The sequence below is a fragment of the Mugil cephalus genome, chromosome 7, assembly GCF_022458985.1.
Source record: "Mugil cephalus isolate CIBA_MC_2020 chromosome 7, CIBA_Mcephalus_1.1, whole genome shotgun sequence".
Lineage (NCBI taxonomy): Eukaryota > Metazoa > Chordata > Actinopteri > Mugiliformes > Mugilidae > Mugil > Mugil cephalus.
In genome coordinates, this window is record NC_061776.1 from 22,277,468 (window position 1) to 22,300,017 (window position 22,550).

Consider the following 22,550-nt stretch of genomic DNA (forward strand, 5'->3'; position numbering starts at 1 on the left):
ACAGCTTTAAGCAAACTAATATCTAATACAGCGACAAACCATGGCGAACATTTTTTTCCCCTTTATTTTGAAATAAGTACCCTAATTTCCGGCCTCGGCCTCGGTGTATCTGGATAACGTGACGCAGCTAGTTTGTGCTGTAGACTCCTCCTCTTCGGTGGTTGACAATTTTCTGGGACACACCTACGGCCTAGTCTGCTCTGTTCTCTTTGTACATAAAAATTTGCACGAACAGGTTACAGCAGTCTAATATGAGCCTCGTTCAGCCGTGATGTCTCTATAGAAGTTTCTCATATCTGCACCTCCCCATTATTCCTCACCAGGGTTGGGAAGGTAAGTATCACCTTCTAAAAGTATTGCACCTGATTACTTTTAGTTACTTTTGGATTACTTCAATCCCAAACATGCAAAAAAGACAAAAGTGTACAGAAAATGTACATCGACTCTGTGAATTTATTAGAGAAAATAAATAAAGATAAAATTGGTCAGCGAAAATAAAATCTCCTTTTACACTCTTTTTGTTTGTTTGTTTTTTTAATGAAAAAAAGAAAATTAAATGTAAACTAACTAAGTGGCTTCAGTGTTTCCTCTTGAAAACAAACAGTGCAAAATTATCATAAATCAAACTAAGCTATAGGATGTAACAACAATATCTATAATGATAAGAATAAAAATGATTCTTTTAATAATAATTATTATTATTGTTAGAATTAGATATAAAAAGAATCACCTGAAAGTGGTGTTTAAGATATACCTACATGTCACTGAATTGCCTGTGACATGAAATGCATAGCTGCTGGCTTTAATTCCAGCTGTGCTAAACATGATCATCTGCTGAAACTTATTTTCATCAGTTCCAAGCATGATTGAAAAATGTAATCCTGCCCAGTAACCCCCATTTGTTTAAAATGTACTGGTAATCTGATTACATGTTTTTTCCCGGTGCTGTAACAGATTACAGTTACCGTCTTTTGTATCCTGATTACATAACACGGTACATGTAATCCCTTACTCCCCAAGCCTGCTCCTCACAACACCTGAGCCCAGTATTCATTATTCCTTATCTGCATCAACTAAATGAGCCACCTACTATCTAATCTCTTGAGGTCCATCTTTCATAAAAAACTCCACCCATATGTGTTCCACCCATGTTACTAAATAGTATAAGGTCTATTAAGAAGAATCATTTTTAAAAACAGCACAATCTGATCTAAGATTCAATTAAATCTGTGTGATGGTTTGTCAGCAGTCATATGCGGAAAGTGAAGTGTTATAGGTCGGCATTACGGCCCGCGCTCTGCAATCTCCATGCTACGATTGCCGTATTGATTGCCCTCTGGCTTGATTTAGGCCAGACCTGACACATATTGACCGTATAAGAGACAATCCCTTTTACAATCTGGCCAGTTGAACACTCTACAACCTCTCACTACAAAGGGGTTGTTCTAATGCGGCTCGTACTTGGATATTAGGAGACGTGGCCGGCTTGAACTGGTACTAATGGAATGGACGCACTCTCTGGTGAGTGTAGTTTGGAGTTGTTTTCCTTAGTGATGATTTTTTTTCCTTCTTCTTTAACAGGGCTGAATTGAAAAAGTGCTGCATACTTGGTGATCATCCATAATGTTTTTAGTTGCCCTTATATCCGAAGCCTAATATTGTACTTTTATGTTGTTGAAATGGACTAATGGACTTGAGTTCAAATTGTATATTCACTCATCAAACTACAGCGAATGTTTTGAAACCTGGAAGTCTGTTAATAATGTTAAAAAATATTTTTTAAATGTCTTTATCTTTCGCTGCTTTGTGTGAAGTGTAATAAGTGTAACTGTTGAAAATGCGCCACATTAGCATTTATTTATTTTTATTTTTATTTTTGAGGTAAAGAGAAAGAACTGTGGCTGTAGCATAACACATTATGACCACTGATTGATTTAATGATCAATGTGATTCTGTGACTAGTGCACCAGAAGCCTTACAATAGAAATATTTCATACCAGCAATAGGGGGCAGTAATATCTCAGAAGAGGCATCTTGTGCATGTGAAAAACAGATTTTCCCCTTTTTTCATTCTATCTCAAGCTCCGTAGCCTATATCCCCTTCACCCATGAGATCAAAATAAAACTCAAATAACTAATTTTACTCTGTCTGGGTGTCATTATTAGTTTTCTTTTCTTTTGTCAGAGAGAGGAGGATGCTGAGTCGAAATGAGCACAGAGGTATGTCCAGGAAATGGAGGTTATGAATGATGTAAATGATATTAAATATGTAAGAAGCCTGAGCACATTGATATTTTTGGAATGAAGTACCTGCAGAATAAACACTACACAATGAGCACTGTAACAGCAAAGTTCTAGTGGGAGTTAGTTTTTTTTTTTTTTTTTTTTAAATATACCCCGCATTTAACCTTTTACCTTTCTCTTGTGCTTCTTTACCACACTTGTGAATTGAGCACAGTTACAGGCAGAGTCATTATTGTTGTGGCTGCATTTGTGTGCAGTATGTGCTCAGGCATATCCTGCCCCTCATTCTCCAGGCGTGTGCAGGCTGCTCTCATCAGTGATGTCTGGAACTGAGTCTCACGCTGACAGAGAGGAGGACTACAGGTTCCTCCACAGCATGTTGATGGAGAAGAAGCTTCACCTGCTCTTTAAGGTGAAGTGGTACAGTGAACTGTGATTGTATGCATTCACTGGCACTTTTTACACCCCTGAAAAGGTTACGCTATTATATAAACAAATAATAAATATGAATAATTACTTCAATGTTACCAATAGATGATGGAGTAACATGGAGCAAATTTTTAATACTTTGTCATGTGTTGTATAGTTGAATCTACAATGATGTATTAAACTGCTTGAGTAAATGTACGTAAAGCTGCAGTCTTGAAGGTCTTTGGCGGCACCTATGGCGACAAGTGGTAACTGCAGGCGTGTTTTTAAGTATTGTTCCTGGATAACAGACCTCTGTCATTGTTCAGCCATGGTAACACTTAATTGAGACTCTAGCAGAGGAAAAAACAGCACAGAGTTGAGGAGCGAGTCTGTTGTGTCAGCCCCGCCTATTCTCTCTGGCTTGTGATTTTGTGTGCAAATGTTCTCCACAGACACCCAGTTCATGAAACTGTAAAAATCAACGACTTTCATATACTTTTGTCAGTCATAGTTGCGTTTCCTCACATAATAACAGAAAGGGCATTTATTTAAAGTAAAATCGTATTAATCTTAAATTCATTTGCTTCCATGATTACAAAAACTACTTCCTGTTTATTTTGCTTGTTTGTATTCACGCTATTACTAGTAATTGCAGCTTGACTAGAAGTCGTTTGGTAAGTAGTAACAGTAAGTTGTGGTGACTGACTTTTTTATTTATTTTTTTTTACTGCTGACAAATCCTTCATTAAGATACTTTACTGATTTGATAGATCCACGAGCGGCTGAAGCGTTTTGAGAAGCGAAGCCCTGTCCCCGTCCAGGAACAAGCAGCGACCCTGGCCTCAGATGTAAGTGACTCTCTCCAAACATCTTTCACAGAAAAGACACAATGCAGAGGGCGACAGCTTAAGATCAGAAGGCACACAGGAGATTTCAAATGATTTTCTCAGATGGCTCTGCTGTCACACAGAAGCACGAGTGGAACGTGCATTTCTTCATCTTGTGTGTGCTGAATTATGAAATGTTATCATAAAGGTTCCTTCGCCTCGGATATAATCCTTTGAAAGTCTGTTTTAAAGCAGATATCGTTTCTCAGCTCTGTGCCAGGAGTTAGGTCACCGAGGACGCTGCTGAGCAACAGGCTGCTAGAATCATTTTCTGTGTAGTTTAAGGTTTCGAATTAGAGGAGCACAATTAATTTCAGATTTAAGATGAAGTGACAGAGCACTATGACTTTGACTCTGTTCTTTTCATATAGTCGTGTATGTTATATACCAGTCCTCTGCATTCCTGTTCCTAACCTTTCATACTGTTAATAATTTGTTCCGTTTATAATTATTTCACACTTTTATTCCTTGATTTTCCCCCTTGTCAATGAGATGTTTTTTCTTACGCTTTCCCCTTACTTTCATCTGTTCATCTCTCTTCCCCAAGCCATACTTTCCCTCCTTAATGTTTATCTTTCCTCTTTCCTGTTCATCTTTCTCTGTATTCGCTTTCCTTTATCTTTTTCATACACCTTACATATGGCAATTCATACCATGTTTTCATAATCTCTATCTACCCATCTTCCTCCCTGCACTCATCTCAAAGCTCCTTCCCTTTGGTCCCTTTGCCTCAGATTCAGTTCGACAGCCACCCTCCGCCTGGCTTAAATCATCAGGACCTACTGGAAGGGCCAAACTGTGGTTCTGCTTCCCCTCAGAGAGGCTTCTGTTTGCTCAGAGTGGAAACTAATGACCTTCATGCATTGTGTCTCTGGAGTGTGCCTCGACATCTTGAAGCAGTAGAATCATTACAGTAATATGCTTGACAAGACGGGTGACTGCACACAGTCACTCACAGACTCCCGACTCGCTGCTGACAGTCAAGGCTGCTCTGTTTTTGCTGTCCCCACAGCTGTCGTGTAGCCTTGAACATTAGGGAGTTTTATTTTTCCGACAGTGGCTAGAGACGCAAAAAACAAAACAAGAACGCAGACATCAAAAGTTCCCAATGAGGTTAACAGCACTATATGAAAGTGTAGGTCATAAGGAGCAATGATTAATCTGATGTTGTGTAACTGCAGTTATAAGATGAATTCCCCGACCCATTTTGTTTCTCTGCTTGTTTCGCTGTCTCTATTGGCTATCATAGAACAAACCTCTCTCAGGCCATGATATAAATGTAAACTACAAATTATTAAAAAAAATAATAATAATACATTCTGTCCCTTTTCCCTTCTAGTTGGCACAGGAGCTGATATACCAAGGCTGGAGAGATGAAGTCCAAGAGCTGTTTGCACTTTTTTCCAAACCCCACTTTAAGGTGAATAGTATTCCATAGTGATCAGTTTCAAGTTTCCCTAAGTCCTTGTTTCGGTCGAATTACATAATTTTGCTAAAGGAAAAAGGACAAATAAACAAACCAACTTAATATAAATAGTTCAATATTTCGCTTTCCTCTCAAGAGAGCAGAGAGGATAGTTAAAACCAGCAACGTAGCTTAGCTTAGCATAAAGGCTAGAAAGACTCAGACTTAGACTTAGACAGACTTTAATGATCCATGAGGGAAAATACTTATTCACCGTAGCTTCATTGCATATAAAAGTAAACACAAAAAAAGTTAAAATAAAAGTTTAGAGTAAAATAAACAGCGTTATCAAAACTTTTACAGAATTACTAGGCTAGCTTATTGGGAGGCTCTTTGTATTGAAATAAGATATGAGAAGTAATTCAGTATATTTTGTGCTTGGCCTCATCAAGAGGCATTCATTTACCAAATGGAAGACTGTAATTTATATATGAGAAAACTACAGCAAGGTGGCATTTAGCATAGTTTTGCTAGTGGATTACAGCTAGTTTGGCTCCAGAAGTATAACTAAACCAAACAACAGAAACCACAACTTGACAAGGGATCTGTAGGGGTATCAGTAGGCAGATTTAGTCACTCAGCAGGCAGTTTTTTAAACCCTTGGAACATGCTAGAAAAAGAAAAATTACAAATACCGGTAACCTAAATGTTCACAAGTCACGGGTGCTGTTTTCTCTATGTTTATTATCAAAAAATAAATGAATATTAAAACAATTGTACAAATGTTATTTAGGGAAGTTTAGGTAGTCCAGTATGAGGATTTACTTATTTATTTTACTGCTTGACCAAACCAGGCTAGCTGTTTAATGCATCTGTTTTATATAGCACTTTACATTGGATATTATATATTATTCATTCGCTCACACAGTCACACCCTGGTAGTGGTAAACTACCTCAGTAGTAGCAGACTGACAGACTAGGGATAGGGCAGAATCATATCGCCAACCTTTCGGTTATTGGACGACCGCTCTACCTCCTGAGCTACTGCTGTAAGTTTATATGTTAATTAACTGACAGCAAACCGTAGCTTTGAATTCACCAGGCAGGCATGAGGCTACAGTCAGTGTGTTTACATTCACAGCATAATCGAGCTATTCTTGAAATTCGACTTTGTGAATGCGGCCCCTGTCCCAGTTTACGTGCAATTGCGAAAAACGAATCGACATGAACATGTCCTCCTCTTCCACACTAGGTTGCAATTTGTGTCTTGTCAGGAGGTTACTACGTCCCCCATTTTGGTTGACCTATTACATCAAATAATAAAACAAGAGCCGTTCATGTGGCAGACTGGCATTTCAAGCAGCAAGATGGATAATAGTACAATTTTTTTAATCTTGTACATAATGTGTGCGCTATCCCTCACGTGGTTCCTCTACCGACCCTGTTTACCTTCTTTTTCTGCGACCAGCTTTCTTGGATGTTTTTGTTCCGGGGTTATACACCAGCACCGTGGTTATGGAGCAAGCGCACATGCGTCGTCCAGTTAAAGTTAGATTAATACAATAATTTGTTTGTTTTCACGTGCATGTTAACATACTGAGTGTTTCCAGATACAGGTGATTGTTTCCCGCCCAAAAACTGTTAAAGAAAATGCCAAAACGCACACACACGCACATATTGTGTTTAATACTTTGACCATCCAGGTTGCTTATGCTAGTATAGATCAAAAACCACTGAAGAAAAGATATCATACAACAACAAATTCCCCTTTTCAGTTTTATGATTGAATCACATCTGATGATTGCAATTTACACAGACAATGATGTTCCTTCAATGTTCAGTTCCAGTTCATCAATATGAAAGGATTATTGCCACTAAAATAAACCTTACTTCTAAATAGTGTTACGTCTTCATCCCATTTTTCTTCACATAGCTGACACTACAACTGTAATTTAAGAGGCTCATTTCCTTTCAGTCATGCATCATCTGAGCTACTCTGAAACTGTTCAGGAGACCTAAACCCACATACTCACCTCCAAAGGCTTACAGCTTTTTGTTTCCTATAATCCACTCTTACATGACTCACCCAAAGTGACAAATTAATCCAACTGTAAATTTCATTTAAGTTGATTTCACCTCATCACTCTGCACACCGAGAGGTGCTGACATCTATTAACCACACTGGCATCAAAGCTAATCTACTCCCGAGTTATGTTTATTAGTGAGCACTCGTGTACGGGCTCAAACTACACACAGTTTTCCAGTGAACTGCATACGTCGTGTTTTTTCTTAATGAGGAGCCGAAGCCAGCAGACAACTAACAGGTTTGTTTAAACAGTTCTAATGACCTGTTTGTTCTTGGCCACAGCGCAGGAGCTCACACATACTTATGAGAGACACCGGCTATAATGTTCTTAAATGAATGTTTGTTTTTTTGAAAACCCGCCTCTGAAAGTGGCCAGAGACACATTGCTCACGCGCTGGCAGCTTCTGAGCAGCGCGACTGTCGATGGACACGTGGATAACAAGTAGACTAACTGACAGATGGATTGGCTGATTGTTAAAATTAAGTTGATGTGCAGATGTGCCCTTTCTTATTACAGTAAACTCCCTTTTTTTCTGTTGGTGGAAATGAACTCCGTGCAGGCTCACAGTGAGGTATTAATATTTATAAATATTGCTATTCTGCAAACAAAACTGGGGCTTTGACTCTGCCAAAGTTAACAGAAAAAAATTAACTTAAATAGACTGTCTGGGAATTGATAGTGAGTCATAGATCAATTCACAGTCCTGTGCTGGAGAGGGAGTCACACTAAGGCATGTGTGATGTTTGAGCTGGGCCAGGGGACTGGCAGACTTAGTGTAAGTCGTGTGGGGGGTTGCTTTCAGGTGGCCTACAGGCTGGTACTGCATTCCAGACTAAATCCAATTCTGCGTATTGGCAGTGAATTTTCTGACTGTGAAGAAAGTGCTGCTTTTGGAATTAGTCACTGTACTGAATGCAGGAAGGCTGTCCAAACTTGCTGAAGTTTTTGCACAGACTCCATTAAATGTACAGTTCTGCACTAATTACAAATTTGTCCACAACGGGGAATGTGGCAGCAGCTTGACAGTCGACACCACTGATACTGTCCTGAGACACTTTCAGATGTGAATTTTTTTTTATCAGTGTTTGGTTTTAGGATCCCACCAGTCAAAGGGACCTAACTAAGTGCAGATTGCAATCTCCGCTGTATTTCCTTCACAGAGTCTCCTGTTTGTCCACGACGCTGTGGCTCAGAGAGACTTCGAACCAGCTCTGCCGCCCATACCTGATGACGCCCTGGACGATGAGGAGGATTCGGTCAAAATTGTCAGTTTGGTCAAAACCAAAGAGCCACTGGTCAGTATCTGTTTATCAAAAGGTCAAATCTCAAAGGAGCTATAGGCAGACAGATGGGTTATGCCAATCTTTCCATTAAAGTCTCAGCAGGAAAGTGAATGGAGCATGTTTGATAAATGCTTAAGCTCCCAGAAACAAACGTTCAACAAAAACATTGTTTTAATCCCATCTATGTCTACATGTCCGTCTGTTTCTAATTCTTTGTACCAGTTCTTGTGAAGACAACCATGTAACAGGGCAACTTAAAAATGTGCAATGTGTCCATCCACAGTAACCGACATAATAAACACATCCAAGAGACTGAATTTTCCAGAGGAATGAAGTTATGTCATGTTTGAATGACGTGACTGCTACATCCGTGTGCGCCAAAGTGTAGCAAAATCAAAAGACTTTGACAGGAAACATGAGAGGATACCTTAGCAAAGTTTCCTGAAGCAACCTGGATCTTTCTTCAACTGCATATTTTCTTCCAGATCTGCAGACATGCATCTGCTGTGACGCACAACTAAAATAGTTCCAGCATTGTTGTTTATATATATATATATATATGTGTGTGCATGTCACAGAAAAAATATGCCTCTCAACAGAGCCTCGGCACATTTGAATAGATGGGATTTCTTTTCTTTTTCTGATTTAGATGTGGGGGTTTTAAAGTCTTTAATCTTGTCCCAACGCTACCGGAACGATCTGCCTCATCCCACCTTGTTCCAAACCATTGTCACTTATTTCTGAAAATTTCCTGGATCAAGTGCAACTGGACAGGAAACCCATAAAACTACAAAAGGGTGCTGAACTACGCCAACACCGCGACTCCACTAAATTTGTTACTTTAACGATTTAGAGAGCGTTTTTAGTCCATCTTGTCCATAAAAATAAAATAGTGATTGATGGCAGTGGTGTACATGCGCCAGATTTTCCCCATCCGCACAAATAGGCCCAGTAGTTAATTAGAAAATAGCAGGAAATGTTCAAAATGCCCTAAAAATATAAGATAAAATTCCTGGCTCCACATAAGAGTTTGTTTTTCAACCTGTGGCCTTACTTTGCAGCTATGAAATCTCTTGACAAGGTTTTAATTAATATATCCTTGGAACTAAAACATAAACTGTGCCAGAAACATAACCGCCACGATGAGGATGTGTTTAATCTTTTTAAGGGTTAATAGGATAATAATATCCTTAATGGGCGTTTCTGCGGTGTGTGTGTTTGTGCTTGTGTGTTCGTGGTTGAGCTTCCAAAAAGCACTTTAGACCAATAATGGAGAACATACTTTTGTATTGATCCCAAAACTAGATTGGAAAGGGGACTGACCTTTCTCTGACACGGCCTCTCTGATCGATCCAGCATGTTGCCGTTTTCCAGACAACAGGGTTACACCCCAGCATGAGCTGATTGTGCTCAACTACACAAAATGCTCTTTCCATCGCGATTTGCTCCACATCAGTAACATCTGTTGAAGATAATGCTGATTTGGATAACCTTTTACAGCGCTCTGTGTGTTACATGAAGGCAGCCGGCTAAATGGTCCCGTCTTGATACAAATAACCCTCGCTGGAAGGGACTCTGAATATGAAGCTTGTCTGAGCTGTAATAAAACCAACATGTTATTTTCAGTGTCCATAGTTTGAACTCTTTTGCTTCTCTGAATGTGCTTGTGTCTCTGTCCATTCATCCACAATTCACCATCTCGAAGGGGGCGACAATTAAGAAGGATAAATCCACTGGGGCTATTGTTGTAGCGAGGATCATGAGAGGAGGGGCGGCTGATAAAAGTGGTAAGATCAGTTATACTATGCTTGCTTCTCATTTGTATGCAATGTAGGAAATTTGTCATGGTGCAAGTAAATGTAAACATGTGATTTCCATATGTGTTTCTGATTCGTTGAAGGCCTGATACATGAAGGAGACGAGCTGAAAGAACTGAATGGAGTCTCACTGAAGCACAGGAAGCCGAAGGAAATCCTTCCTCTACTGGTTAGTCTCACTCTACTATTCAATCCAGAGAGAGAACAACAAATACTTTAATCAATAACTGCACAACTGAAAAAAAGTCTTTTGCGGTTAGACACAATAAAGACATCATAGGTTTTGAAGGGTAGAAGGTAAGGCCGTGTTGACCCTTTATGGGGTAAGGAACCATATATGGTCACTTCGGCACACACGTTAATTGTGTCCCTGCGCCTCTCAGTGAGGCATAGAAACATGTGGTTTTCATTCAGCCAATCAGATCAGGTCAAGGAAACGTTCTCCAGCTGAATATGGTCTTCAACGTATGTGTCAAACATACGGCCCGCGGGCCATAAGCCATCCGCCAGAGGGTCAAATATGGCCCGCAGCAGGAATTTGCAAAGTGTGAAAATTACATAGAAGAAAGCAACTTTTCAGTGAAAATAACTGCTAATCCTGTATTTGTCCACTGTTTTAGTGAGAGAAGTGGACAGAATAAAACACTGAAAGCCAGGACTAAACAGCAGACAGAAATGTGCGCTTTTTTTTTAGATCAAACTGGGCTGAATGTAGCCCCGAAACTAAAATGAGTTTGACACCCCTAGTTTACAAGATGCACCTTTTCATGAACACTGAGCATTAACTGCTTTATTAAATACCACAAAGAAGAGGCCTAATGTTGTCTAGTGTGATAATGTATATGTTGACACATGCCTGAATCAACACTTTTGTTCTAATGGTCTAAATACGTGTATATATTTGTTTACCACTTAAGGGCAAGGAACCATATATGGTAAATCCATTAATGTTAATTTTCTCCATTAAATTAAAAAAAATGAAAGAGTCACAGGTAAGAAAGTAAGTAGTTGTCTTCTTATGTACGACATTAACATTCTAGGGTTGAAATTTAGAATTTCCAAGTATTTCAATTCAAGGGGTTAAGTGTAGAAAAACAACTAGGTGGTAGTGGAGGTGGTGGTGGTGGTTATCCCATTTTTCTCAAAGGATAAGCTAATGAAGGTCCAATATCCATTATCTGTTGCTGGAGTCTGTCTCTGCTGGTCTCCGGTCCATCGCAAGGCCAACACAGAGACACAGCCAACCATTCACACTCTAATGCACAACTATGGCCAATTTGGAATCACCACTTAACCTAATATGCATGTCTCTGGATTGTGGAAGGAAGTCAGAGCACAAATAGAAAACTCCACACAAGCACAGGGAGAACAAGGAGAACCTCTGTGGTTTTGCGCTCCTCAGTCAGGAGTGGATACCACAAGTGTTTAGGACCATTTCCTTCTGGGGATTGTTACACTTTTAGTGTGCCACTGACTGGCTAGCCACAGCAGCAACATTTATATTTCATTTATATTTCAAGTCAGGTATTTGGGACAGACACAAATAAACCAGATGAGAAGTTAGCTTTGTAGTCAAATACTTAGTGTCTTCAGTTTGTGTAATTTTTGTATTAAAAAATACTGAATATTCAGCCTTATCCTTCAAAGTAATGGAGACAGGAGGCAGCTTAGCTTATCTCTAGGAACACATGCATATGAATATGTAGTGTCTGTAGGCAAGTCACAAGATTTTGATGCCTCAAGCCTTCAGTTTTCTGTTTGTAGTCCAAGTGTTATTAACCAGCCATGCGTGAGCAGATTTTGTATACATGTGGGTAAACAGTCCGTGTAGAGGGCATTTGTCAGGCAAGTACAATAAACTAAGCTGTCATAGTGTTTTTAACCTCATAACTGATGTGCAGCTTGTCAACAGGCAAAGCAAGCAACTGGCTGGGGCCCACATGGCAGCGAGGGGGGGGGCCACGAGGGCTGATTACACTATAAAGTACAGCAGTGGAAATGTGCTGTGTTTTCAATGCCACCTGACACATCTCCGCACAGTTAATCTCATTACAGATCACGTTCAGGACTCTTTAAAGTAGGAAAGTGTGGCAGCTAGAGGAGTTCTCCTTCTGGGGGTGAAAAGGGAAAAAAAAGAGTAAGAAGAGAAAAGGAAGCAAGACGGCGATGAAGGCGATTAATAATAATAATAGACAACTGAATTATGCTTGTCTAGCCCAATAAAATAACTTACACTAGCATCACGTTATTTTGTTTGATCTTGTCAGCAAGCAGAGCAGTGTGTCCAACAGACAACAGACTGTGACCAGGTCCACTGTGATCCAACAGACTCTTGAATGGCTTCCAGTTTCAATCTTGTGTCTTTAATTCTTAGTCAGACTGTGAACAATCACCAGTACACTGAACACCGCTGGAACGTCAGTTAGACCTAGTGTAGCTTAGCTTACGACTGGAAACATTTTGCTAAATACACGTTTGTGTTGTTACGTGTTCATCAAATATGTACCAGATTAGCCGCTCGCCACTTCTAGGCGAAAAATAATCTAACAAACTTCTTATTTCAAATGCAAGCACGAGACCAAAAATATCAAACAATCTCTGCTTTGTTTCTTTGCAGGCTCGCTCTCAGGGAGAGCTTAAATTTAAAATCATCCCTGCGTCCTCCAGAGAGGAAATGTCATCAAATAAGAACAAGGTGAAGTAAATATTAAGTGTCACATGTTTTCCACATGCAATGAGGCTGCCCAGGGAAAGCTGCCTGCCTGGCTTCAATGAAAAGAGGCGCAATCTGCGGTATCTTGTGTGTTTTGTGGTTTTGCCATAGCACTGTCACTAGCGGAGTGTGGTTCTTCAGAAGTAACTTCAGATCAGACAGTCAAGGATAAGACACTGACTCACTTCATTACAATTTACGGCGTTTGAGCTGTATAAATTCCATTTAAAATTAACAATGAATCCATGGTTCCAGATTTTTTTTGTTTAGACAGTTTCAGACCACTACATAGTAGGAGTAGATGTCAGAGCTGGAAACTGTTAGAGCAGGGAACATTTGCAATGAATTAAGATGAATTATTTTCAGCGATTATGGTCATTTCTCAAAAAAATGACACCAACAAATCAGAAGTAAAAAAAAAGAAAAAGCTAGATCCCCTGCCAGGATAGAGAAGTTGAAATGAATGCATGAAACTGCAGTGGAAAAAGAAATGCACGGGTAAATAAACACAAACGAATATGTATTTTTCTCTGCCACCACTTTGTCTGTTTGAAGGTCATATGGGTTTCATTCTTCAGGTGTTTGTGCGGGCTCTGTTTGACTATGATCCCGTCGAGGATCCCACCGTCCCGTGCAAGGACGCAGCGGTAGCTTTTAAAAGGGGCGACATCCTCCAGATCGTCAGCGTGGAGGACGACACCTGGTGGCAGGCGTGTCACCTCGGAGAGGGACACAGTCGGGCCGGGCTCATCCCCTCGCAGCAGCTGCACGAAAGGTGTTCCTTTACTAAGGCACTTTGAGACCAACACTCTGTGTCACACTCGTTTTGATTCTACCTGGTTTTATTTGGCTTTCTGCAGAAGAGTTGCACTACAGCGACCCAAAGCTCTGTTCAAGCCTCGCCGAGTCAAAGCACCAGGTGACGAGCCACCGCTGTCCATAAACGCACCACACCTGAAAAGCATAAAACACTTTCCAATAAACATATTAAAGCTCCTTTAGTGCTAAGCCGGGAGGTGAGAGGGCATGTCTGAGTGTCACGGTGAAGGTCAGGGTCATGGGTGAGCTCAGCTCCCACCCCCTCCTCCCTCCCTCTTTGACTAAGTTCTCTTTTTTCTTCTCTCCACATGCTCCACAGCTGAGAGGGAAGGTACTGCCAGACTCCATTTGCTTTTGGAATTTTACCTTTATAATAATTGACATAATTTAATGGTCAGGTATCTTTAAGGTTTTGGTTTGAGGTTATAAAAGATTTAAAGGGTCGAGTTGTCCAAATATAATAGCCATGTAATTTCCACTGATCCATATTTCCATGAGAAGAGGAGATGATTCTACAAACTTTAAGGAATCTAAAAACTGGCCCTTCCTCTTAAAAGGGGCTTTTTTTTTTCTTGCACTCATCTTGTAAGAGACAGTAATGGATGTTTCCAAATGTCAGATATAATTTCTAAATAAAAACTATTATTAGAATTTCAAAGAAAAATGTTAGGGTCCAAACATATGCTAATACTCTGAACAGTAAATTTCAGGGCAACTCATGTCATCCTTTTGTGGTTTTTATCCGTTATTTCCTCACTCTTTCCTCAATTCTCTTCCCCCTCTTTTTTTTTTTTTTTGTTTTTCCAGTCACGGAGGACGTAGACTATGGAGCTATAACTGGGATCCACATCGGTGAGAAGTTTGACCTGTCCCGTTCAAATTTCACTAATGCCGCTGAAGGAATCCGTTTGATACAAGATAATACTAAACATGACATCTCACTGTATCTGAACTAATAGATGAAGACAAGCCAGCAACTAGACCCTGGTTGTATTTAGAGTACTGTTCAGACGATGGTGCAGTTTAGTCCTTTGGAGATTTAGGGGGATGGACTGTGGTTTTAGCTGTCCTATTTATCCCATTTATCTTTATCCCATGGATTTGACGTGACATGCATATAGGGACGTGTGCTCGTGTCTGATTGCAAAAAGGCTGCTCACATCTGTACTAGGCGAGGTAATTACAGATGTTGCATTATATCCGTCCTAAGCGTCATGTGCATTTAATAATACGCATTCCAACTTATCTCGGGCCAGATCCACCTGAGGACGGTGTTCTGTTTTTTTGGCATCTAAACGTTATTGATGTTGCAAAACCAAATGAGCCCATGTAATGTAATCAGAAGGAGAGTCAGTGAAAGGCAGGATGTGCTGGGGTATTATGTATGAATGCATGTGTAGAATCCAGGCACGTCCCGCAGTGATTTAAAAGGCACATAGATGGAATGGGGACGCTGTTGATGGGCCTGTAAGCTGGCAGTGGATATAGTCACAGAGCAGAATCAAGGCAGGGCTGTAGTACTCCAAAAACCAAGAAGTCAAAACACATAGAATGAGGGAACATGCAGGGAAAACTTCTAGGGTGAGTGATCAGACAAACTGACAAGAGACAAATGCAAAGACGGGAATATATATACACTAAGCTAAGGGATAGCTAAGGGAAAGGACAAAGACAGGAGGTAAAACTAACATTAGCTCAAGGAGAAAACTTGTAACAAGATAAAACTGAAAAAAATGGACACCAAAAGATACAAAAACACAATATCGTGACAAATATATTCTGGGAAGTACTCTTGCTTACTTTGTTGTGGAGAACTAGATGAGTAGAATAGTTAATGCAACATGTTTATAGGAAGTTATTTGTTACCTGATATTTCTTTTTATTTTTTTTTCTTACCAATCAAAACAAGGGCAGCTGTATTTCCTGATGCCAGTTTTTTTATGCTAAGCTAACCACCTCAAGCTTCATATTTTGTAATCCTTCATCTCTGAATGTTAGTTATTTCAGTATCTCTTCAAATTGAAAGTCAAGAGTAGACTTTGTAACTACTAGCTGAGAAACACACACTTAGAATATACAGCATATCCAGAGGCACTGTTAGCCCACCTTTAGCTTGGGGGCTAAAGTAGCAAGAATGATATTTTGGCTAAGCCAAAATGTTATTTACATTTATTGTCATTGTCATTGTCATTCTCTCATTCAGTCCATTACATATAAGATATATCACAAATCCTCATTTAACTACAAACACACAAGGAAGTTGGTGTATAGATATGATAGTGGTATCAATTCTGTTGCATGGCTTGTCAAACTATTTCTTCAAATGGGAATCATTCACAACCACTTAGGTTCCCTAAACTGTATTCATGGAGGGCTGCAATGCTTCATACTCGGAGCCGGTTTCCACTCATTTGCACTTTATAATAAGACTCATATCCCATCGTTTTAACATGAGGGACTCAGGCTGAGCTTGTGACGTGTTGAGTGTTAGGCCGGTCCTCTGTCTTAACTCAGCTTTCAGCCTTACTTCATGCTGCCCAGTAAAGCACAAATACTCTGTCATGTAGCATTTCCAAAAAAATCTACAGCTTAGAGCATTTCCAGTCGTAAAACTTCACAGCCAGACAACATTTATAAGATGTTTTCTCCTTTCTCTCATTTCTCCTCCGCTCTATTAAGCTGCTTTCATATGTACTCATTACCCATTCACATTTTTAAGGGAACTCATGGGTCTGAATCCTGTGTAAACAAACATTTGAAATCTCCCAGAGAGAGAGAGAGAAGCCCAGAGAGGAAATGGATAGATATGCTTATAAAGTGAAATTGCGGGTGACGTCAAAGAAAGCCTGGCACCATCACTTAGTAGCAGTTAACATCAAGACAGAGAGCAAGCCGGGCAAGCCAGGCCAGACCACAGTCGCATGGCAGAAGCTGGATGTCGGACAGACTAGCAGCGGTGCGTGACAGACCGAGTTGTTGTCTCCACACTGAGATGTGTGTTGTTCAGGATACTGCTTGACAGCAGAGTTTGGGTGGTGACGGTTCCTTAAATGGGATTCTGTCTGCCTCGCTTGACTTTCTGTCACCGAGTAAAACACTTGTTGACTCGTAGTGTTTAGTTTTTCAATCAAACAGTGCCCACGGGATGCACCGACAAACGTTTTAAAGTGGTTGTTTGGGTGTAAGTCTTCAAATAAAGCCTCACCTACTTGGGATGTTCATTAATGTGTGAAGATAAGCAGGTTCGCTCAAATCGTGGTCAAAATAAAACAGGATTAAATGAAATATATGTACTCTATATTAAACTCAGCCCAGTGCTATTTATAAATATACATTATTATTACCATTTTGCATCTAATATTAAGCTTTACTAAAATATGTGTATTGAAAGAAATTCAATACACATATTTTGGAAAATGGAAAATTTTCCGCAGTGCCTCCGCATACCCCCTATGGGTCACGGACCCCCTGTTAAAGACCTATGGTGTAATGATTACAGTGTGTGCAACATTACATTGATGTCGCATGGTGAATAAAGCATGGTCTACTAACATCACACTGCCGTTCCACGTAGCTCTAGAAAGATTTTAGCTCTTTTAAGCATTTTGTTTGCTTTACTGTTTTGGATCCCAGTCGCTCCCTCGTGAGCCTCTTTTCCAGCAACATCAGCCATAAAGCTCATAAATCCTTTTGTATAAAACTGGCTATCCAATATCAAAGGGAAGATGGACTGTTAGTTCTGAACTGGTGTATTTGTGTAACGTTGACGCTAAAGAGCAGAATATTTCCTTGAAAGAATGTTGAAAGAACAAAAAGTGACTCGGTGCTGATGTTGCTCTGAATCATCTGGAATAAATCAGTCATTTGTTTGTTTTCTAACACATTTACTAGAATGCACTATAAGTGGACAAAAAATAATTTGTTTTATGACTATATTATTATTATATTCTGATGCTATGTTTTCAGTAATACAACCTGAAGGTCTAAAGTCCCTGTGTCTCTTTCCCAGCTGGTTTAAGAAGGAGTTTCCGACTCGGCAGAAAGAGCAGCTTGGCCAGAGAGGCTGCTCGGTCAAGGAGATGGAGCGCTGGCCTACATGGCTCAATTCACCCACCTACCTACATAGAGGTGATCCCATACCACAGACACCCAGGGGACAGACACCGTCTGGTAGTGCTTGTTGGTATGTATGAGCTAAAATACAGCCACACAAAGAAACAAGCTGCTTCCAATCTTGTGTTTTAAAGAACCTTGTATAATAGCTTCCCATGATTTACTGTAAATAATAATATTACTATTCACAAATAGTCAGGTTGTTACATGGTCAGTTTTATTCTGTTTTATATTATCCATCTGTTTTTTTTTTTTTTTGGGCCATACAAAAATTCAAACTACCGTCATCCCATTCACTAAAAGTACAATATTTTTGAAGCTGTTGTTGATCAAAAGAAAAAGAAATACACTGATGAAGATTTATGTTCCCACTCTCGAGTGCAGGAACAATCCTTTCCCATCAGAAACACGTAAACACTGTCAGAAAGCTCCAAGTCAGAATATATTGTGTTCTCTTGAGTTACCTAGCGGCCCACCCCAGATTCACTTCCCTGCCAATCCTGCAGGCCTGCTCTGTGTATTTTTGAGCATTATCTCTCCCCGGGGCATTTCACACTGAGCCACGCCGAAGGTCTTTTTAATGTCATATTACGATACAACCGCAGGTCATCTGTGACTGAGGGAAACAGGAGACAGGCGCGGAGAGGCGGAAGAAGAAGACGAAAAGAAAGTTGAACGTGAAAGGCAGAAAGGCGAGAATCAAAACAAAACCAGATAGAGATACATGATGAATGAATGGAGGGAAAGAGATGAGCAGATTGTGAATAGAATCCCTCCCAACGTCGGCCAAATGCTCCATCTTCAAACTGGAACAGTTAAGACAGCTTGGAATTAGATTTAGTTCTCTTTAATTGAGTTGGAGCTTACCCTGACTCTGGCTTACATTTTACTGTCTGCTGTGAAGGCTCTTCATTGACCGGAGGTCATCATTAAGAATATATAGCTTATTGGCAATGGAAGTTATAGACAGGAAAACCAAAACCTGCATCGCTAAACCAGAACCAGCTGGATAATGTTTGACCAGGTTGGAAACGTATCTTCTCTGTTTGCATCGCGTACGCACTTTGAATGAAACAATAAACCGTTTATGCCCCAGGAAAGTTGATGAAAGTGACTGCCAGCCACTTTGAGTGCTACAGATCGTGTAACTCTTGAGAATAAAAAGGTCAGAGGAAAGTATCCAGAGAGCCCGATGATGCTCCTCTCCAGGCCAGTGGAGCAGCTGCGAAACACATTAGCAGTGTAAGAGTGGAGGGTCCATAAACCTGATATTTTGTAATGCATCGAGCTCATGCAACCCAGTGATGGAAAAGGCAGGTATGTCAGGAATCCCACTTTCAGACGCCGCTCCATTAGAGGCTGATGCAATCCGGAGCTGCAGAAACTTGCACCAGAAGAAAATCCCAGATGCTACAGTATGTGTGTGTGTGTGCGTGTGTGTGTGCTTGATCCTGTGCATCCTACACTGTAACGACACCGATACTGTGCGTCTTCGCAGATGTCACTTTAAGGTCTGATGCTATGGATTTTCCAGAGGGCATAAGAGCATTAAATGTTCGATAAAGAGATGCAGACGGGGCTGGTGGGAGAACTGAGTGAAATCAGGGTGAAATCAGAGCTCGGTCTGTCTGACTTTCTCTCGCTCCCCCTGCTCTTTCTCTGATGACAAAGACACATGTGTCATTTGATGTTGGGCTTGTCTTGGGGAAAACATTAGTACGCAGTGATATTGGGAACGAAAAAAACCCAACGCTGTGTTTTGATGTCTGTCTCGAGGGCCCAGCGGCGTTGGCGTTAATGAACTGAAGAGGAGGCTGCTGATCTCTGACCCCGACCTCTACGGCGTCACCGTACCGTGTAAGTCCGACGTCTTCGGGTTTCATGGCCGTCACCGCTCCGTCCTTGCGCACGAACACTTTCCTCATCCTCCCGTCCTCTTGTCTTTCAGACACCACACGTGAGAAGAGGAGGCAGGAAAGCGAAGGGGTGGATTATCACTTCGTATCCGTTCACACGTTTGAAGAGCTCATTCTGAACAATAGGTACGATATAAGCAGGTGGTCCTGTGGTTATATAAAAAAAAACTCTCTTTTATTTTCAGGCATGTCCAGCATTTCTTCCGCAGCTGTGTAACTATTTAATCTGTCTGTTTCTGCTTTTGTTGTTTCTGCCTCTAGGTTTATTGAATATGGGAGTTATAGAGGTCACTACTATGGAACAAGTCTAGACTCTGTGCACAGAGTGATGGCTGAGGGCAAGGTGTGCCTCCTGGACGTACACCCCAGTGTAAGCGTTAGCTGTCAAAAAATATACTTCTCTTGTTGAGACTGATGACTCTGTGCTGATGGGGGGAAGCATGTACTTACTACACACATAATACGCTGGTCCAGGTCAGCGGTGTTACATGAGGACAGTCCAAACCTGGGAAAGAAGGGATTGCATCACGTTGTTAGTCCGCTGTAATTGTCAGTCCTCTAAAATTGTCGTTCTTGTCTGTTGTCACTTTGCTAAATTTGACATAATGCTAATAGCTAATGCTAATTCAACATCGAGTTCCCGACTATAAAAACTGAACAACTTTAACCTGCAAACCTATGCTTATGGTGGTCACACACATGTTCAAAACACCTACTGGTGTGTTTAAGTGTGTGCAGCTAAAGGACCATAGCTGATGCATTTAATGAATTTTGTTCGTAGCGTCCATGTTGTTTCCCCACTGCACTTGAACACACTGCAGTCGGAAAAATGACTTCCCACCTCGGGAATGAAGCGTGTGCACACGCTATAACTCCCTGGCCTCGATCTAACCTCCTCCTCGTTCTGTCTCTGTCTCTACTACAGAAAATAAAACATGTGTACACGTCTGAATTCAAACCATACGTGGTGTTTATGAAGCCCCCTCGCATAGAGGAGCTGCGCCTCACCAGGCGGAGGGCTAAATTTGCCTGCGATGAAGAGGAAGCCAACGCAGTCCGGGTCTTTTCAGTAAGAAGAAGAAAAAAAGAACATTAGCACACGAAACACATTCCACCTGGTGCACATGTGAAGTCAGGTGTTTGCTCCATCGTCTTGTAACATGCAGGGCGGTGTGAGGTCAAACACCCAACCACACAGACATTCACACCCTCCGGTCACTCACCTTCAAACTACCACCTGCACACACCTTGCTGTACATATGGCTTGTCCTTGTGGTTTGCATTTAGGAGACATTTAAGAGGCAGAGGGGGTTACAAAGCTGCTTGGTGGGTGGCTTCTTAATATTTAGGTTAGCACATTTTGCCAAAAAGATGAAGGGTTACATGTACAATGAGAGAGGATCGTTCTCTTAATTCTCCCAGATTGCTTTGTTGGGTTTGTGTCCCCCTCAAAACAAGAGTATGCTTTTTTGATCTTCCAGATGTTTTTGGCAGAACAAACAAAAAACAAAAAAAAAAAAACGATGAGCCACTTTCCTGATGTCCATCTGGCTTCACATTCACTCTTTGACCTCTCTTGCCCAGGTTCCCCTTATTAAACCCACGAGGTCACACACCTGTGCTGCAGCATGTGTTTGGTTGGTAGTCTGCTCAGTGGCGATGTAACGATGCGTTACGCACAGTCAGTCAAAGTTCCGTATCGTCTTGCGTTACAGTATTTGCAGATTATCATAAAGCAGCCTCTTTGTGGATGTCTTAGTCACCACATGCCATGGCTTTAGATATGTTGCTAGCAGAAGAAAAATGAGTGTGAAGACATAACATCTACAAAACGTCTTTCTACAAAATCCAATTATCCTCAAACCAGACCAAACACGGCATTCTTGCTTCACAGGAGGAGGATTTCGAGGACATGATCGAGCAGGCTGGGACCATGGAGAGCCAGTACGGTCACATGTTCGACAGGGTGATCGTCAACGGGGACATCGCTACGGCATTCAGGGAGCTGAAGGCCGACCTCCAGCAGCTCCAGGGGACAGAGGTCCAGTGGGTCCCCGCAGAGTGGGCCTGCACCTTACCGGCAAAAGCCCATAGAAGCTGTAGTAATTTAACCGGCTGGATTTGAATCATGACATTTTTTTAGATGTCTTTTAGAACAAAGAATAAAACGGCATTAATAGCACGTTAATTTTATGTTAAGGTATAACTTTAAGCACTGGATTTCTGTCATATTTTAAATACTTTTCCATGTGTAAACAAGCCCGGTGATTGCTAAAGTTTTCCACAGCGCTCCGTAGTGTGTATTTAATTAGGTAGAATCCATCTCTCTCTCTATGTCTTTCTCTGTCTGCATTTGTCCCAGAGCCAGCGTTTCTGTTGGCATTTGGCTGAAACAACTTTGGGACGAAGAAGACGAAGAAGAAGAAGAAAAAATAAAAAAGAAAAGGAAACTCTGCAGAGTTTGCGGCTGAGCGTAATCCTTCCCTGCCAAGTCGCAAACATCAGCATGTAATTATTCTGACAGCTGCTGCACTTCAATTAACTGTAATGTACACCAGGAAAATATTATTAGCAGCAGTCGGGGAGACGTTTTCGCCAACAACGCGCTGAAAGAAACAGATAGACAAACATGATAACAATAATAGACTGTGGATGAAGCAGAATAAAACCCTTCTTATGACTGTAAGCTAGTGCTGTTTCCAGTAACTATCCTACGCACCATAGCATCGCGGCTGATTTTCAGAGCTTGAAACGTTGAAAATCCTCTTCATTACACAGCATTAATCACAGATACATCTTTGTCACACAAAAACATATTGAGACAATTAAAAAATAACTCGCTATTAGTGACGCTC

The 22,550-nt window shown here is 40.9% G+C and overlaps 1 protein-coding gene across 1 annotated transcript; it reads left to right on the forward strand.

Moving 5' to 3' along the window:
- The first annotated feature begins 1,432 nt into the window (after positions 1-1,432).
- LOC125010816 (MAGUK p55 subfamily member 7-like) lies at positions 1,433-22,490 on the forward strand. The gene is made up of 19 exons (XM_047589654.1): positions 1,433-1,521; positions 2,186-2,220; positions 2,538-2,656; positions 3,426-3,503; positions 4,882-4,962; positions 8,195-8,329; positions 10,023-10,104; positions 10,218-10,303; positions 12,752-12,829; positions 13,426-13,622; positions 13,708-13,766; positions 13,986-13,997; positions 14,474-14,518; positions 17,676-17,849; positions 19,556-19,636; positions 19,728-19,821; positions 19,957-20,065; positions 20,621-20,764; positions 21,590-22,490. Exons 2-19 carry the CDS (start codon positions 2,196-2,198, stop codon positions 21,818-21,820), a joined length of 1,830 nt encoding a protein of 609 aa, XP_047445610.1. The 5' UTR covers positions 1,433-1,521; positions 2,186-2,195; the 3' UTR covers positions 21,821-22,490.
- Positions 22,491-22,550: the final 60 nt, after the last annotated feature.

Excerpts from the sequence above, each read along its gene's own strand:
- LOC125010816 (XM_047589654.1), top strand. The coding sequence starts at position 2,196 with ATGCTGAGTCGAAATGAGCACAGAG. Across the intron at positions 10,304-12,751 it reads AGGAAATCCTTCCTCTACTG|GCTCGCTCTCAGGGAGAGCT; the intron begins GTTAGTCTCACT and ends GTTTCTTTGCAG. Across the intron at positions 13,623-13,707 it reads TCGCAGCAGCTGCACGAAAG|AAGAGTTGCACTACAGCGAC; the intron begins GTGTTCCTTTAC and ends GGCTTTCTGCAG.